Source organism: Nematostella vectensis, chromosome 5, assembly GCF_932526225.1.
Source record: "Nematostella vectensis chromosome 5, jaNemVect1.1, whole genome shotgun sequence".
Classification (NCBI taxonomy): Eukaryota; Metazoa; Cnidaria; class Anthozoa; order Actiniaria; family Edwardsiidae; genus Nematostella; species Nematostella vectensis.
In genome coordinates this window covers 5,040,502-5,056,897 of record NC_064038.1, presented here as the reverse complement: position 1 = coordinate 5,056,897, position 16,396 = coordinate 5,040,502, and the positions used below count along the sequence as shown (strand labels likewise).

The window sequence follows — 16,396 nt, the reverse complement described above, 5'->3', positions numbered from 1 at the left end:
AATAAGTACTAGTCTCCATTTTTCGCGCGACTTTTGAATGTTGCCCGCCATTTTGTTTGTTTATTTGTTTTCCGTGTCTGTTTTTAAACCTTAAAACGGGTTTCTTGCTAGATAAAATGGTTCAGGAATTCATGGTTCTGAGATGCTATCAGTGTAAGACGTTTCAAGTCCATCAGGTTTGTTTTGTGCTTGATTGAAAGGGAAGCAATTCTTGAGGAAGATTGTTTCAGTGACGAGTGTAGCAATTCTTATAACTGGTTTGATTACCATTTTGTTTTTTTCCTTGCCAAAATTGAGTAAAAAAAAATAGGCAAATAAATTTGCAAATAAAAAGCCATATTTTTGTTTGGACTTCACTTTGGTCTTTCGAATGACATGCATTCCCAAGAAAATGCTAATAAGATAAATTGCAATATGAAGATGTCTTTACTTACTTACTTTATTCTTTTTTAACTTTCTATTTCTCTAAAATTGGTTACCCTACATAATTTTCTCTATCCATAACAAAAATATGGTTAGATACCCTATCTATTTTGTATCATTACAGGTAAAAAAAGCCAAAAAGTGGGCTTGTAAAATATGTGGAGAAAAGCAATCAATAAAAAAGCTTCATGCTCGAGGCTCCGCCCCTGATTGCCGCAGACATGTGCAGAAACTGAATATGATCCAAGGAGAAATCGCGGAGGGTCTGGCTGCAAAAGAGGACTTCAAAGCTGCATGCATAGAAGATGATGCTGAGGGTGACGTGAAACAGGGTGACATTGGTGATGATATGCAAGATGAGAGATGTCAGCATGGATCTACTGAAAGCAAGTGGTCAAGATTCGTTGAACGTGTTGATATGGGTAAGCAATCATTAGGATTTTTTGTCACTTATTGGTGTCAATGTTACATGGGAGGGTTGGCTTAGACCAATGTGGCTGTGTTATTGATTGTTAATAGAGGTTAAGTACATTATTATATGCAATAACAATGGAATTGGGACACCTTTTTCATAAGCAAAACTGGTCTTAACAGGGTGTCCTCAGGGGAGATTCAGTTAATGGTTTGGGAATTCAGAAAGGCGCAATAACTTATCCAAGGTATACTGTATTCTCTTTGGAATGAACATACAAAATGACATTAAAAAGATGTATAACTCTAACCCTAGATGATGGGAATGATGATGATATACGCTGGCAAGGATTTGCTGTCACTACAGACAAAAAACTATTTGAGGCTCGTCCAGCAAAGAGAACGAAATTATCCAAAGCAAGAGGTAATTGGTCAAACAAGGAAGCAAACAGCTACAACAAACGTGCAGATTCAATAAATGAATCTGTGCAAGCTTCAGAAGGAATTTGCATGGAGGGAAATATCCACCCAAGAAAGCATTGTAGAGAACAATTAGGGGAAAAACAAAATTCTCTTTGCAGAAAAGTTGTATTGGGTAGACCTTCTTGGACCAATCCAAGGACCTATGGAACTGAGAAAACTTTTCCTTTAAAAAGAGAAGCAGTCCATGCTGCAGCCAGAAATAATTCTCCTAATCTAACAGCAACACAGGCTAAAAAACAAGTTGTTGCATCTCGCTCAGCTGAGAGCAACAACAAGAGCTCGAAATGGGACAGATTTTTACATCCGGCGACAAACAAGGAAACCAGCGAGAATGAAAGTGATGAGGAACCATGTCTGTCAACTGATGACTCAGCATTATTATTGTGTTATGATGACAATAATTTTACATGTGAAAGCAAGACTGACCTTGGCGTCCATGTTAAAAATGTTAGTGATAGAATGTATACTGATAGTGCCAGTGATCTTCTGTTTTCTATCGATGAGGAACTGGGTGAGGATTGGTGGAAAGTGTGACGTGGTATTAGAATAAACCTGTGGCATATCTGCCCTTATGCCCAAGCTTAAAAAGGATTATTTTAATAGGCTCTATTTTCAGCCGTCGCTAGGCCTCATTGGCCCCACTTTGGCCACCCATTCGATTTGGAGTTTCACCATCATGTCCAAAATGCGAATAAAAATTCACCTGAGTAACCACAATTTCGGTGGTGAGCTTAAATGTGAAAACGGCCCAGGGACCCCGCTTTAAAAATTAAACTTATAATCATCCAACTCAAAGTTTTATCACACCACAAATGCAAATAAAAATATTTTTACATGACATTATTTACTCAACACAACACGATTATAAACAAAATAAACGAGGTAAAAAATAAAAAGAACATTTGGTGTAAGGTTGGAAGAAGACAGAATATATTCTCTTGCACCTTCTAATCTTGGACCCTCTTTATATACTAGGTTACCAGTATTTTATTGGAGGGTTGCTCATTCAATATAGAAATGGCAAGTATTTGAAAGTGGTCTATTTGATAAAGTGAACGGCCTTGTATTTAAAAAACGGTAGCCGGTCTACTTTATGGTAGTTATCGCTGCTTTGCTAATCAATATAGATTAAAAGTATTTGAACAAGTACTTCAATGCTGTATAATTTCTTGTTGCTTAGATTTAGATTTTTATTCGCTCTAATTATCTGACGTGGAGAGAGAAGAATTTCTGCGATTTGAGGGTTAACATTCCAGTTTTCGTTCAACATACTGCTTAAGATATCGCTCCTCCGGGAAGTAAAGTTAGAGTTTTGTTAGTTGTCAGATTACTGTTTCTAAGTAAACTTTGTGAAATTGAAAAAAACGTCTTTTATACACAGTGTGACAGGGTAACTAGATTTGTTACCGCCATGTTTGTTCTTCAAGTGTTTAAAGTCATTTCCGGGTACAAGGGAGATTCGAGAATTATATCCGCACCATTTCTATTACTTTCGAACCGATATCCGTAACCTTATCAAACTTTAAGAAACAAGTGGTTGAAAGAGAATACCCTTTTTTGTCCAATTTTATCAAGAGGGTATTACACTCTTTTTTATCAAAACGTCTAAATTTTCAGTTGGGGCTGGGCCGTTCTTATATTTTTTTACATTTTAAGGCTGAATACGTTCATAACGGTGTTCTTAAATTTTAGTGTATATAAGAATATAATACTCAATGAATTATTAGGAAGAGAATTACACCAATGATCAATAGCAATAATAGGGTTGTTCTTAAAATTTGATGAAATCTCAGCCTTAGACGTTCTTATAACAAAGGTTCTTATAAAAAAAACAGTGTATCCTCACTGAAATCTAAGTAACCTAAAAAATATGAACATTGCCGATTTTTGTTAGACATTTTTATAATACCGACAGAAATGGTATAAATCTTATTTGAGACAATCTATTTGTTTCCCAAAATAAACATGTTAGACTTTATTGGTTTCCATGTTGACAAGGACATTATCGAGACTTTGAAAATGAAAACCAGTCAAGCTACTTAAATAATATCCCGGTTTCCAATCAAGATTAATTAGGTAAGTCTCTATCACTCAAGAGTCTCTCAGTATTGTGTGTATTGCTCACAATCGTGGCGACCCGACATAATCATCAGAGGAAATAACGAATAAGGTGAGATAAAAAAGAAAAAATAGAAACAACATTTAGTTTTGAAAGGGATTGATCCATTCCGCGAATACATTTATTTCAGGATATCGTTATGATATTTGGTTACTTTGTATTTCATATAAAACCTATCCGACAACACTTTTAGAAAATAGTTACTCGAAATGCTTGTAAAAGCTTTTACCCAGATTGTATTTTTTTGGCTGGGATACCCTTTTCTCGCAAGCTCCTCACAGTTACATTGTCTTATGCCTTGGTTGCAGTGGTTTTATGTTGCAATTAATGGAAAAGAAGGCGATTTTGAAAATTCGTGTTACTTCCTTAGCAAGCAATAACATCATTTTCAGACTAACAGAGATTTTCAAATGACCAAGAATCACTCGTCCTTTTTGCCTTGTTTTTCAAATTTGTAATATGCCATTCTTAGTTTTTCTTTTTTTAAGAAAGTATAGAACAACGTAGCTCTAGCTCCGCAACTGACAACTTTTATTCGCAATTGACAAGCTGAAGGCAACAGAAAGAAAGAATCAATCCTTTCCGCTTGTGATGAAGTTTTCTTTGCTTCACTTGTGGGTGTCTTGACACATGTCCACACATCTTTACAAACTGTCAATGCTCTTCTAACCCAGAATGCAGTCGAAGCTTGTCTCCGTGTTGTTATTTATGACGTCATTAGCTGGCGCAACGTACGCTCTTGACTGTGTTTCTTTCAGTAAGTACATGGGATTTGGGGGGGGGGGAGGGAAGGGGAGAGACCTTGGATAGTAATGTGGGGGAGGGAGGGTGTTTTTAGGGGTGTAATTAAAAGTACATTGATAAGTACTTGGCTAACACTATACTGTGGGGGGGGGAGGGGAGTTGAGAGTATAGGTGCGGAAGAAAGTTGTTGAAAAAAAAACTCGAGCAAACTCTAGCCACTTACAACGTAAGTCCGTCCTCTTTCTACATGAGCCTTGGCTTTTTTCATAACTTTCTCACTTTCTCTCCCACAGATAGAGGCGATGAAGTATTAAAGCTCGTGCGTTTTCGCATGATGGACCGCAACACCAATCGCCAGCTGTACTCCCTCCCGCTCAGCGGTCACAGTGGCATCTATGTGTACCTAGACGTGGACGTGAAAGACAGGCTTCCGTCGGACGCGACTTTTAGTCTGTCTCTAAGTTTCCCCAGGGCCTGGGCGGACATGGGCTTCCTTGGTCACCATGCAATTTCTATCAACTGTCAGTCACTTGTCCCAAAACCTCTCCCGTCATGGTAAGTGTCAGCCAGTTCTGAGCGGGTTTTCTGTGGCCTTTGTGACGTCACAGGAAACCATCTTCCAATCTTTCCGTTTTCGGGTTTGGCTCTTCCCAGGCCCCTTGCACTTGTCATAGCAAGTAGCCACGTAGTCCTAGTCATTCCCACCGGGTTTCCTGTGGCCGGTGACGTCACACGGACTCATCTACAAGATCACTGGTTGTCTTTGCCTTAAAAGTTGTGCATTATTCTTTCAGTTCTTACAGTAAACTCGATTGTTCCCAGATGGAGAAGTTCCTGACAGGCAGCTCTTTCGATTGTCCTCTCGCCCCAGGACAGTACCGTAATCTTCTCGGCAGGGATCACATTTTCCCTGTTCCAAACCTCTGGACACAGGTCCCAGCTTTTGCGCGTCCTTTTGTGGTGAGAGAGTTTAATAAATACATTGTTTCTACGAGCTGTGGTAAAGTTAGTTGAATAATCCCCCCGTTTATACGATTTTTTGATGACTTGAATGATCCTCTCGTTTGTACGACCTTTGTACACACACCTGTTATTATGTAGCCTGCTAGCCGGCTCTCATAGATTTTTAATACATTTCTTGGCACCCTCGCCACAGCGCTTTTCGGCCTTAGCGTGCGCCACAGGATTTCCAATATTATAAACAAACTATTTCCGAACAACCTCGAATCAGAGCTAGCAGGCTAGTAACAATGTCGCTTTAAATAAAGTCAAATTGATATCGCGAACATGAATAGCAATAGATACGGCTACAGTTCTAAGTTGGGGGAGGGGAGGGACGAGCATACAGCGCACAACAAAAACCACAGGTATCCCTACGAAGTGCGGAATATACCGTGTTTAGGCATGGTGGCTGCGTGCGCATTTAGCATAGGAACGAGGCTATGATTTGGCCTTTAAAAAGCGCCTTCTCTTACCGCTCCTTGGGCAAGTACCAAATTAATATAATGAATACATTGGTAACAAACATATCCGTAATTTCCTCTTAGCCTCTACCCTTACTTGGTTGGGAAAGGTGATGTCTGTGGTTGGTCTTATGGCCTGTTATGCTTTCGATTTTTTTTCTCAGAAAAGAGCTGGGGGTACTGGAAAACTGGTGATCTCATCGGGCGGTAGGCCCATCGCCTGTGTTGAGGCAAGTGTCGTCTTCCATCGCTGAATTCCAGCTGTACAAGAACTAGTGTCAATCCGGGCTGCATATACACAGTATATGACAGTGCGGACTATATTCAAAGGACTTTAAATGTAATAACTCTGGGTTCATAGAGTAATAAAACTAGTTGAAATAACGAACACGTCATTTTGATCGTTGATACCACTAACCTGAGTTGAAGGCTTATTTTTTGGTAGGAGGGGGAGGGGTGGGGAATCCCCCTTGCCCTCTTTCTAGAAGGCATGATACTCAGGCTGTAACACACCAACTATTACGGAAGACCTACTACGGAAAAAATTCAAGGAGGAATTATAAATGAATAGGAGGTAATGTGCTGGGGCCATTCGCATTGTTTATAACTAAAACAAAGTTTGCGTCTTGCGAATTGTGTCATGTTTTAGTCCCTGGAGAATATGTGTCAATACAATAGACCTCGCATATGAGGGATGTTGAGGTAGCTTTATGCTAAAGGGGGGCTGACCTAATGAAAATATGAGGACAAAATAATATTTTTGTTACAAGACTAGTTTCTGACTCCCACAGACTCCTTCATCGATTACCGTAATTGCTTGAATCACGGGCTACACGATTATTTGACGCCAGAATGATGTCTAATATCTTGTGAGTGTAAATAAAGCACGTCGCTCCTCTGGCGAGCTCTGTCCTTACGCGTTAACCGCCGGTAAATAAGTAAGTCGACCCTCGGCGGTCCTTCTTTTCCTTCCAAAAGGGGGTCGAGTTATTCATTAACTTTATTCAGTTTCTAGCTACGGTGTTTATCAAAGGATGGACGGTGCTTATTTAAATACGCGGTGTAAATTACTTATTTAATTGATGCTGATATATTACCGCGTCTATTGCGTCTTGTCAAGGGCGGGGACGGTAATGATTCTCGAAAGATCTACCGCTGTCTGCATAACTAACGACGCGTGACCAATAAGTATCCAACGTTTGATAATCGAACTTAAAGGGACAGTTGCACGGCGAAGAGTGTGTTAAGTGTTATTTCAGCAATCTCAAAAGCAGTCAAAATCATGCGTAAAATTTAACACAACTATCCAGGTTTACTTAACGACCAGCTATAGGCGATGTAATCAGGGAAATTATACGTTGTTTTTGTTACACACTTTTCAACTTTCTTAGAACAAGGCCTGCGAGTGCCCCTTTAAACTAACATTTCCCAATACAAAAACATACTCAATTTAAAAAGGTCCACTTAAGTGTAGGGTAGGATTTCGAACCCACCTCCCCCTCTCCCCATACAAAATCCTTTATACGGCCCCTGAGATAGTCTTATACGAAAAAGCAGAGTGAGCCACATGTAATGGTGGGTTTGAGAATGTCGGCCGATTTGTATAAACAGAAAGGGCAAGTGTTTTATTCGTGTCTCACCCTCCCCCCCCCCCCATTTCAGTGCCGTAGCAGGGTGGAGTACAGGGGTATGTGCCCCCCCCACACCCAATATTATTTTAGGAAATGACCAGTAGGGGTGTGGCTGTGCCCCCAATATTTTCTTATTGCTTATACAATAATGATCAAGGAATATGTCAACGTTTGAGTTTTCAACTAGTTTTATTACTCTCTGAATCACGAGTTATAACACTTCATGTTCGCACTGATATGCTATATAGGCAGCTTTCCTTATTCTAGACATGGAACTCGACACTTGCCTCAACGCAAGCTATATTCCTACCGCCTGATGAGATGACCAGTTTCGCGGTACCCCCGGCTTTTTGCTGAGAAAATAAGAAGATAACGGAAAGAAATTCAGGGTTCTGTTCGTGCAATGGAGATGATATTATTGACTGATGATAATTGTATTATTAGATATGCGGATGTGTGCGGACTTGGCTGGCTGAATTACATATTATTGTGTAAATAAAAACAGCTATTTCAAAGTACATTCTATGACAACTAACAAGCCATTGTATTTATACTTAGTTAACTGATGTCAGTACAAAAGGCAATTGGCGATTGCCAGTTCCAATACGATGCCAGAGCATATATCAATATTCTTTAATATTTAATTGATTATTGTATGATTGATCCAATGTTCTCCTGTATTATTCGGTTGAAATATAAGGATACGGATGGTATACTTCGGTTGTGGAACTACCATTTATTAGCCAATCGCCATTTGCCTTTTGCACTGACAACGTTTCTTGAAATAGAAAAAAACTTTATACAACGACACTCCGTAGATCGCACGCTCTGATTGGTCAAGGGTCCATGCGTTATTAGAAGACACATGCACGCTTGACGCGCATGCGCGCGCTCACCGAAACTAGATGTTAAGTAAGAAAACATTTTAATTATTGTATAAAACAAAGGATCTCCTTTTTTGTGGGTCTGTCCTCTAATAGATGCACAGATGACGTCACAGCGTGTCATAAATAACAGTCACGCAACTCGATTGCGTCTCGTTGCTTACTTTTTGTATATGACTTGCTATGACGTCATGTGAACATCTATTAAATAAGAAAACAAAGTTCTCCCACTCCAAGCGACATTCCACTAAAATGAATACAAATAATTCTAGCAATAATGCACTGTTAACATTGAGCATTTCGGTTATTTTCCCACACTTCCCTGTTGCTAGTGTGCACCAAGCACTAGAGGACAGACTCACGCAAAAATGAGATCTATTTCTTAAGTACATCAATTTTTTTCGAAAAGACGTCAAAAGAGTTCAGGGCGCTACACAAAGCACAGGTCGACACGAACACACACAGAATTCCCATAAAACTCAAGGTCACCAGTTGAAAGAAAATAAATGTGAAATAAGAGCGAACGGGGAGGGTTGGATCCGTTTAGCAAAATAAGCCAACATCCAAAAGAAAAAGGGCGTGGAAATCACAAAGTTGGTCTCTCTCGTCAAAGCCTATTCACAAAATAATCAAGTCAAGGTAGTAAAATAGAACTGATGATTAAGGTTAGATGGATAATTTGTGTGACTCGCGATTTAGCGGGAGCATAAAATGGCGGCGTAATTGGCCTTCTTTAAACTCTCTCACCACAAAAGGACGCGCAAGAGCTGGGATCTCTGGCCAGAGGTTTGGAACAGGGAAAATGTGATCCCTGCCGAAAAGATTACGGTACTGTCCTGGGGCGAGAGGACAATCGAAAGAGCTGCCTGCCAGAAACTCCTCCATCTCGGAACAATCACGATTACTGTAGTAACTGAAAAAATAATGCAAAACGTCTGTTTACTAGAAAGGAGACATGACGCAGAGTTATTGTTGGTTGGTCCGTGTGATGTCAGCAACCACAGGAAACCCAATGGAAAAGCCTAGCACTAGGTCGTTACTTTACTACCTCCCCTCAACCCCTCTCTCATCTCGACCACAGGAATCCCGATCGGAATTTTTGCTGTCGCTTACCATGACGGGACGGGATTCGGGACGAGTGACTGACAGCTGATAGGGAGATGTAGGGGTTCGAAAGAAAAAGGCACGCGCACCCAGGCTTCAGGGAAAGTTATTGACAGACTGAAAGTCGCGTCCGACGGAAGCCTGTCTTTCACGTCCACATCTAGCTTCACATAGATGCCACTGTGACCGCTGAGGGGGAGGGATTTCAGCGGATCAGCATCGTCGTTCTTTGTGGCGTCAAAAATACGAAAACCCACAAGCTGTAAAACATCATCGCCTTTATCTGTAGGTCGAAGAAAAAGGTTGTCAACTCTCTCGTAAGAGGATACCTAGATGATATAGAAAGACTGGCATTACTACTACGATGTTCAATACTCTGCGTTGGTGTTGGGACATTTCTCGTTACTTGGCGATTTGGTTGTTAGCCGCGCGCGCGATCATCCGGGAACTTCACACTTTTAGGCGGGAAAATCGAATGGCGAATCGAATGGCAATTTACGCGCGCGCGACATTTTTAGCTTCGAAAACAAACGTCCGAAACTGGCGAGAAAAACGTAATAAAATAGCAAATACTGTAAAATACCTGACGACGTCATCAATATTTAGATGTTCATAAACAATGATGTCATGCCTAAATTCATTCCATTTCTCTTATGGTTGGCGGATTTATCTGGAAGCGTCTGGAATTTTTCCTGGCAGCGGCCCTCAAAGAAATGTCCCAACACCCTTAAGGTCTCGGTAGTAAACGACGTGTCCGCGGAAAAAAATATTGTCGCGCCGCAATTTTCACTACATGTACAAACCAAATATCAAATAAAAGATAAAAAATTGAATTATCTCCTGCAAGTTCTATTTTTGCAATGGCTAATTCCGTGTTTAAGTTTGAGGCCTCAAACTCAAAAGTACGGAGTTTACTCTAGAGCGTAATGCACCTTCGCGTTATTGCGCATGCACTTGCACGTAATTGTATCTCAATGACAGATAGATGATCTACCAAAGTGTGTGAGAACTTTTTATTATTTGACACTGTCAACAAAATATCACGAATCAAAGTTGGAACTCTCATTTCTGGCGAAATTTGGACTCGAAAAGTGCTATAAAAGCGATCTTCAGTCGAAAATCGAAGATTCCTCTCACACTTTATGACATGGCATAATTAGCTATCAGATCCCGAAAATTTAAAGGCGATATCTAAAAACCCGTCGCGAGGTTACGCCCGACAAGCTCGAGTTCTCGCCTTAAAAAAATACGCTAGAAAAGTCAAACATTTGGCGTCAATTCACGGTCAACAGGTCAAGGGAACAGCAAAGGCCCATTTTAGCCGTCTTAGAATGCGATTTATCAGTGCGGAACATTACCATTTTTTGTTATATTTGATAAACAATCTGATTAACCAATCAGAGATTAGTATTCCTATGCCCAGTCTCACGCGGACACGCCTAAACTCAGAGTAGGAAAACAAAATGGCGGTTCCGTCGACCGCTTTTTAACTTTCTGCTAAAAGTGATTTCTTCTTATCTGTTTAAGCAGGGGTTTCACTGACTCAGTGCGTCAGATATCCTATTTGTGTTGTTTCCCGTCGGCAACAGACCTCATTTGCAGGGTTATTTTTACGACTTCACCGAATCGTACTGTAATGAACGCGGAAGGGTAAGCCACTGCTAGCAGGGTATAACATTGATCACCAATTATCTAGTTGTACGTTTCATCAAGTCATACAAATGCACAAAATTTCCCTGGATTTATCTTGCTTTCACACTCGGAATGAAGACACTCCAAGAAGAAATTTCAGCTGGGATATTGAAACTAGAATGAATCTTATACAGAATGGCCTCGAGTCACTGTTTATTGTATGCAATTAAAAGACACTGCATGAAAGTATTATATTTAAATGTTTATATTTGATCCTGGAATAAATAGATTTGCTATGATCTGTAAATCTCAGGGATGGCAGTCATTATACATTGCTGTATTAGTTTGGTATTACTCGTTGTGAGAAAAGTCCTTACCACAAATGCTCACATTATGGCTTTTTATTAACGGATTCTAGAGGGGGCACTATTGTTTGAGGGGCTATGTAATGTGCTTATTCAAGGAGGGGTGTATGTATACCTCGGTGTAAGAACATCCCCAAAGAACTTCATTGTATTCAGCTCTGTTTTCATCATGATTCTTTTTACCAAACAAAGGAAGCTTTGTAACACAAGTCGTGCACAATACACAGGTTCTAACACCAAGGTAGAGCCATTGAGGGGTATTTCATTGTGTGTGCAGACAAATGGAAAAAAGGCATAGAATGTAAACATGGGTGAGGAAAAAGCACGGTAATGGTAAAGGGGTGGTGACTAAAGGGTATGTCACATGGGGTGTGCTGACACAGGTTGTGAAGACAAAGTAGACTTGTACCAGGTTTGATTACTAGGCCTTGAAGATTATAGGAAAATGGGGCTGTAGTCATACCCTGGGTACCAGAGGCTACAAGCTTCACTAGAGCAGATATCATATGGAAAATATCTATTCATATTTAGTGGTACTTCAGGCCCTTTTTTCTCATCAGTCTCTATTATATGTGCAAAAAGTCTTTTTATTTAAAAAGGGAATTAAATTAATTTGATTTGATAGGCAAGTCTGAGTGTTGAAGCTCCCTTTTAAAACTATAGTAAAAGTAAGAATTTATATGTTTGGGGTATAGAATTAGGTTTGTGTATTTGTTTGGGAGGTAAGTTTCTATGCTTGGTATATTTTATGTATAGAACTCGAGTTTAGGGTTTTTTTTTTGGGGGGGGGGCTAATTTTTCAAAAAGTCCTTATCGCAAATGCTTATTTTAGCATATTATGCCCTTATTTTTACCCCTCTTGTACCAGGTTTGATTACTAGGCCTTAAAGATTCTAGGAGTATGGGGGTGCAGTCATAGTTTCATACTGTATGGAAAATAAATATTTATATTTGGTGATACTTCAGGCCCATTTTTTTCTCAGTGCCTATTGTACAGAGTTTGTTTGTTGTCTTTTTTTATAAAAATGGAATAAAATTGACTTGATTTGATAATAAAATCTAAGAGTTGTAGCAATATTTTGTATGCTTGGGCTATAGAATTTAGGTTTGGGTATTTGTTTGGTAGGTAAGTTTCTATGCTTGGTATGTTTTATGTATATAACTCTGGTTTGGGTATTTTTTTGGATGAGCAGAGGGGGGGACTAATTTATCAAAAAGTTCTTATCTTATTTTAACATATTATGCCCCTCTAGCATTAGATTTTAAAGGGGGCACTGCTTTGAATGGCTATGTAATGCGCTTACTCAATAAGGGCTATTTTATGGCGTGTGCAGACAAATGGGAAGAAGCATAGGTTGAGAAATGCATGGGAGTAAGGGGAGAGAGGTTGTGATGGCTAAGGGCATGTCACATGTGGTGTGCTGACACAGGGTGTGAGGACAAGGAAGTAAAATTGTACCGGATTTGATGACTAGGGCCTTGGAGATGAGGAGGATAGAGTTTTTTTTTATAAAAGGGAATTAATAAATTAAATTTGATAAGCAAATTTTCCTTCTAGAACTTCATCTATAGTATTTTTTACGGGGCTGGCAAGTTTCAAGCTATTGTATGTTTTAGGAGTAGAACTCAGGTTTGGGTTCCTTTTTTTGGGGGAAGGGAGGGGCTATCTATTCTTGGTGGAATTTTGGGTACAGAATTCAGATGCGAGTATATTATTAGGGGTGGTGCGGTACCATTCTTTTGGGGGCATAAAATGTTTTTATCTGTCGGAACCAACAGTCATGTTTACAGTTAGAGTGCCCCCCCCCATGTTATTATGGTGGTCGCAGGGCAAGACATTTTGGCGAAGAATGAGAGGAAGCGAACCCCCAGAGACATCATGTCAAGGTTCTAAGTCGTAGGATTTGGTCCATTACGTTCATATTCACCATTTTCTAAACGTAAACATTACGAAAAGAGTTCGATTTTACGTCAGTCTCCAATAAAAGCGCTCAATTTGAAAATATTTCCCAAACGATATTTTACTTTCGAACACAGGAACTCATCAATCAAATATCAAACTTGGTATAGAGCAGGATATTTTGCTGTTTTGGTCACTTTTTGCGATGCGACGTCTCGCTAACAAAACAAATTCAAGTTTCAAACTCCGCGCGGCCATTGCATAATAAGTATAGGAAATCGATGTTACCAAAAATGGTAATGTACTGCACTATTTATGAAAAAAGTTTAAGAACTATTGATACAGGTTTTGCAAAAACTACAAAAACAAACAGCGGTGTCAAATTTACCTTTACCAAGACCTTATACCGCTTTCTGGCTTCCGTCACAGATGTAACGACGTGTCATATGAACAAAAAAAGGTATGCAGCGAGACGCATAGTCGAGTTACGTGACTTGCTCATGACTTGTAAATGACAGACGCAAAACAACCAGGAGATCTATTTGTTTTGTACAAGAATTAAATAGTTTTCTTGCGTTTCAATCTAGTTTTGGTAGCACGAATGTGACGCTAAGCGTGCGCGTGTCCTCTTATAACACATGGGCCCTTGACCAATCAGAGCGCGCGATTTACGAGTGTCGTTGTAAAAACGTGGACCTTTGAAACCTATAAACGCAAGAGAGCATACTCTCTTGATAAACGCTATGACAATAGATTTGTTTATCTATTCTCCTGAGGATTAGATAGTGAGCATATTCCCGTTTCCTGTAATTTGCCAGTATTTGGGGGAGGGGGGGGGGGGGGGGGGCGATAAAAAAATCATACAAAAAAAGACAAAAAATGTATAATGAAAATTTAGTCAAATAAAGTGTATTTTTTACTAAAGCGGTTCCTTAAGCACTCGAAAAAATTTGTTGCACAGAAAAGACAACTGATACAGCTCTCAGTTGAGGGTTGATAGCTAAGGGAGGAGGGGGGTGGTCTGGTGCGACTTAATTGGGACAAGTTTACTTACCGGAAGAGGTACACCAAAGTGGGTACGACGTACCAACTAGTGACGTCACAACCAGCAACACGGTAACACCCTTCAACTGCATTCTGATCGAGGAGAGCAAAACAAATAGCCTAATAGGCCATTCCAGCTATAAGCATGGAAACCTAACCCAAAACCGTCATGCAGCGCGCGCTTCGTTTTGTGCAAGCTTAAAAAGCGCGCGCTGCATTCTGGTAGTTGAGTAAGGTTTCTACGGTAATGCGCGCGCAAGCCTATAGCTTGAATGGCCTACTGACCAGCTCGGAAGTCAGGTCTAAAAATGCCCCTCGCTGAAGCCCCCTTCCCCCAAAAGGATTATCAAACTCAACTTTTTTAGATAAAGGGAAAATGATTGATAGTTGACTCTTGGTAACCCAAACCCTCGGTAACTCCAGCCCAAATCAATTCCCCTTAGATTTGCGTCATACATATCCTTTTCTATCCGATAATTCGACCTTTCTTAGAAAAGAGGCTATATTGTACCTACGCATTCGACCTTTTACAAGTAGAACAGAAAAAAGGGTTAATAACTAATTTCGATTTTCAATGGAGACACAGACCGTCTGATTTTTATACCAGATCTATCTTACTATATATGCTCAGAAGTGTATAGATTACCGCCTCAGATTGCTATGTGCGTTTGTAATTCGTTTTTCTCACCTTAACGTTGTGTCGTAGTCTGTGATAGCTAGACAGTACGGTACAACTGCAGACTGAGTTAAACCTGCTGCTGATAATCAAGCCAATACGATACCTGGAGTCAACATTTAAACAGCTTGGCCGGCTTTACTTAATAAAAGGCGAGCAATCAAATGGAAAAATCATATATAAACAATTTAAAACCTCCTTTTAAAAACTAATGAAAACTTTTGAATGAATATCTTTCTCAAATACATTTTGTAGCAAAATCTCAGAAGGGAAGAAGGGGGTATAACTGTAGATAAAATATCACGTTTGTTTGATATCTAAATCGAAAGCTTAAGCGACGACGATTATTTTGTATATGCGGCGTAGTCGTTAATAATAATAAAACAAATTAGCGGTACCGTTGGTGGATCCGCACAATATTATTAACAATTATGCCGCTTATTCGATTTTAGATATAAAATACGGCCATTATTACTTTTCTAAACAAATAATTATTTTGGTATTTACGACACCCACCTTATGGTAACAAATATTTTATTATATTATATATGACCATGATAACGCTGCATAAGAACGGACGACCGTATGCGGCCTTTTTCACTTTACCGGGCCGCCGGGCCTAGGGGCGTGCCGGGGGGGGGGAGGAAAGGGGGCAAAATGGACTACTACATTTCTTGGCTGTGTACCCTCTGTTTGAACGTCCCTTTATCAAGTTAAAAAGGCCCTTATTACAAGATACCTAATATGGGGCAGATAAAAACTAGATAGTATTTTCTGTAAAGAAAAAAATCAACCAATATCAAAGTGTTTTACCCATCCCAGTTTGTTTAAATTAGAACTTTTTCAGTTCAACGCACGTTTGTACAGCTGGGTAAATTTAGTTAAAATTCCAGTGATGATTTGCTATAAGTCGAACCACAAAGGGGCCGCATAAATGTTTGTCTACAAATAATACCTTTTATGTTCTTTTTTAATAAGCTAGAAGCATCATTCCGCACCACAGGATAGACCATATATTGCAAACGACTCGCAGAAAGATAAAAGGAGCGACTCAAATACGGAATCGAAAAGGATGCTGGGATTGGTGCAGACGCTATTTGACTGTAAGAAACAATCCATCCTAGACTCTGTTATTCGACTTGGGATTCCTGTGCCTGGGTGTGAGGCAAGAGGGGCCGTTGAATTACAAGTGCAAGCTTGTGTTGGATTACAAGGAAGCTCTAACTAGGGCAAACCTAGCCACCCTTGAAGATCGTCGGACTGATGCCTGCTGCAGGTTTATCTCTTGTTTGACGCCACAAAACCCAGTGTACCGGCTTGTGCAAGACCGCATTGAGGCTACTACCCATAGCTACCAGTTAAGAACGCGCACTGGCAATCACATCGAACCTTTTGCGACCAATAGATTTGGCAACTTTGTCACAAACAAACATGCGCTGGCCTTGGCTATCTGACTGCCCATACTACCTTTATATTTATTATATTGTATCAATTAATCACTATTTATTATATTTGAT

The 16,396-nt window shown here is 39.9% G+C and overlaps 3 protein-coding genes across 4 annotated transcripts; 2 read left to right on the top strand and 1 right to left on the bottom strand.

Annotated features, from left to right (window-relative positions):
- The first annotated feature begins 9 nt into the window (after positions 1 to 9).
- On the top strand, positions 10 to 2,466 carry LOC5509175 (MRN complex-interacting protein). The gene is made up of 3 exons (XM_001629674.3): positions 10 to 176; positions 548 to 845; positions 1,151 to 2,466. The coding sequence occupies exons 1-3, from the start codon at positions 117 to 119 to the stop codon at positions 1,849 to 1,851; spliced, it is 1,059 nt and encodes a 352-aa protein (XP_001629724.3). The 5' UTR covers positions 10 to 116; the 3' UTR covers positions 1,852 to 2,466.
- Positions 2,467 to 3,380: 914 nt separating this feature from the next.
- LOC116616128 lies at positions 3,381 to 6,031 on the top strand. The gene is made up of 5 exons (XM_032378023.1): positions 3,381 to 3,487; positions 4,111 to 4,193; positions 4,474 to 4,735; positions 4,975 to 5,140; positions 5,808 to 6,031. The coding sequence occupies exons 2-5, from the start codon at positions 4,112 to 4,114 to the stop codon at positions 5,895 to 5,897; spliced, it is 600 nt and encodes a 199-aa protein (XP_032233914.1). The 5' UTR covers positions 3,381 to 3,487; position 4,111; the 3' UTR covers positions 5,898 to 6,031.
- Positions 6,032 to 7,444: 1,413 nt separating this feature from the next.
- Positions 7,445 to 15,006, bottom strand: LOC116616132. 2 transcript variants are annotated; one of them, XM_032378033.1, is made up of 5 exons: positions 14,892 to 15,006; positions 14,214 to 14,323; positions 9,272 to 9,545; positions 8,906 to 9,071; positions 7,445 to 7,627 (listed from the first exon to the last, which is right to left on the bottom strand). In XM_032378033.1, the coding sequence occupies exons 2-5, from the start codon at positions 14,293 to 14,295 to the stop codon at positions 7,538 to 7,540; spliced, it is 612 nt and encodes a 203-aa protein (XP_032233924.1). In that variant the 5' UTR covers positions 14,296 to 14,323; positions 14,892 to 15,006; the 3' UTR covers positions 7,445 to 7,537. The 2 variants fall into 2 exon arrangements, with proteins under 2 accessions (XP_032233924.1, XP_032233925.1); XM_032378034.2 differs by having other exon boundaries at positions 14,214 to 14,296; positions 14,892 to 15,004.
- Between the last annotated feature and the right edge of the window lie 1,390 nt (positions 15,007 to 16,396).

What these genes read in the sequence shown, in the direction of transcription:
- LOC116616128 (XM_032378023.1), top strand. Translation starts at nt 4,112, where the DNA reads ATGCAGTCGAAGCTTGTCTCCGTGTTGTTATTTATGACGTCATTAGCT. An exon ending in TCTTGACTGTGTTTCTTTCA is followed by an intron (nt 4,194 to 4,473) that starts GTAAGTACATGG and finishes TCTCTCCCACAG; the next exon opens with ATAGAGGCGATGAAGTATTA. An exon ending in CCAAAACCTCTCCCGTCATG is followed by an intron (nt 4,736 to 4,974) that starts GTAAGTGTCAGC and finishes TTATTCTTTCAG; the next exon opens with TTCTTACAGTAAACTCGATT.
- LOC5509175 (XM_001629674.3), top strand. Translation starts at nt 117, where the DNA reads ATGGTTCAGGAATTCATGGTTCTGAGATGCTATCAGTGTAAGACGTTT. An exon ending in AGACGTTTCAAGTCCATCAG is followed by an intron (nt 177 to 547) that starts GTTTGTTTTGTG and finishes GTATCATTACAG; the next exon opens with GTAAAAAAAGCCAAAAAGTG. An exon ending in CGTTGAACGTGTTGATATGG is followed by an intron (nt 846 to 1,150) that starts GTAAGCAATCAT and finishes CTCTAACCCTAG; the next exon opens with ATGATGGGAATGATGATGAT.
- LOC116616132 (XM_032378033.1), bottom strand. Translation starts at nt 14,295, where the DNA reads ATGCAGTTGAAGGGTGTTACCGTGTTGCTGGTTGTGACGTCACTAGTT. An exon ending in ACTTTGGTGTACCTCTTCCG is followed by an intron (nt 9,546 to 14,213) that starts GTAAGTAAACTT and finishes TTCGACCTACAG; the next exon opens with ATAAAGGCGATGATGTTTTA. An exon ending in CCGAATCCCGTCCCGTCATG is followed by an intron (nt 9,072 to 9,271) that starts GTAAGCGACAGC and finishes TTATTTTTTCAG; the next exon opens with TTACTACAGTAATCGTGATT.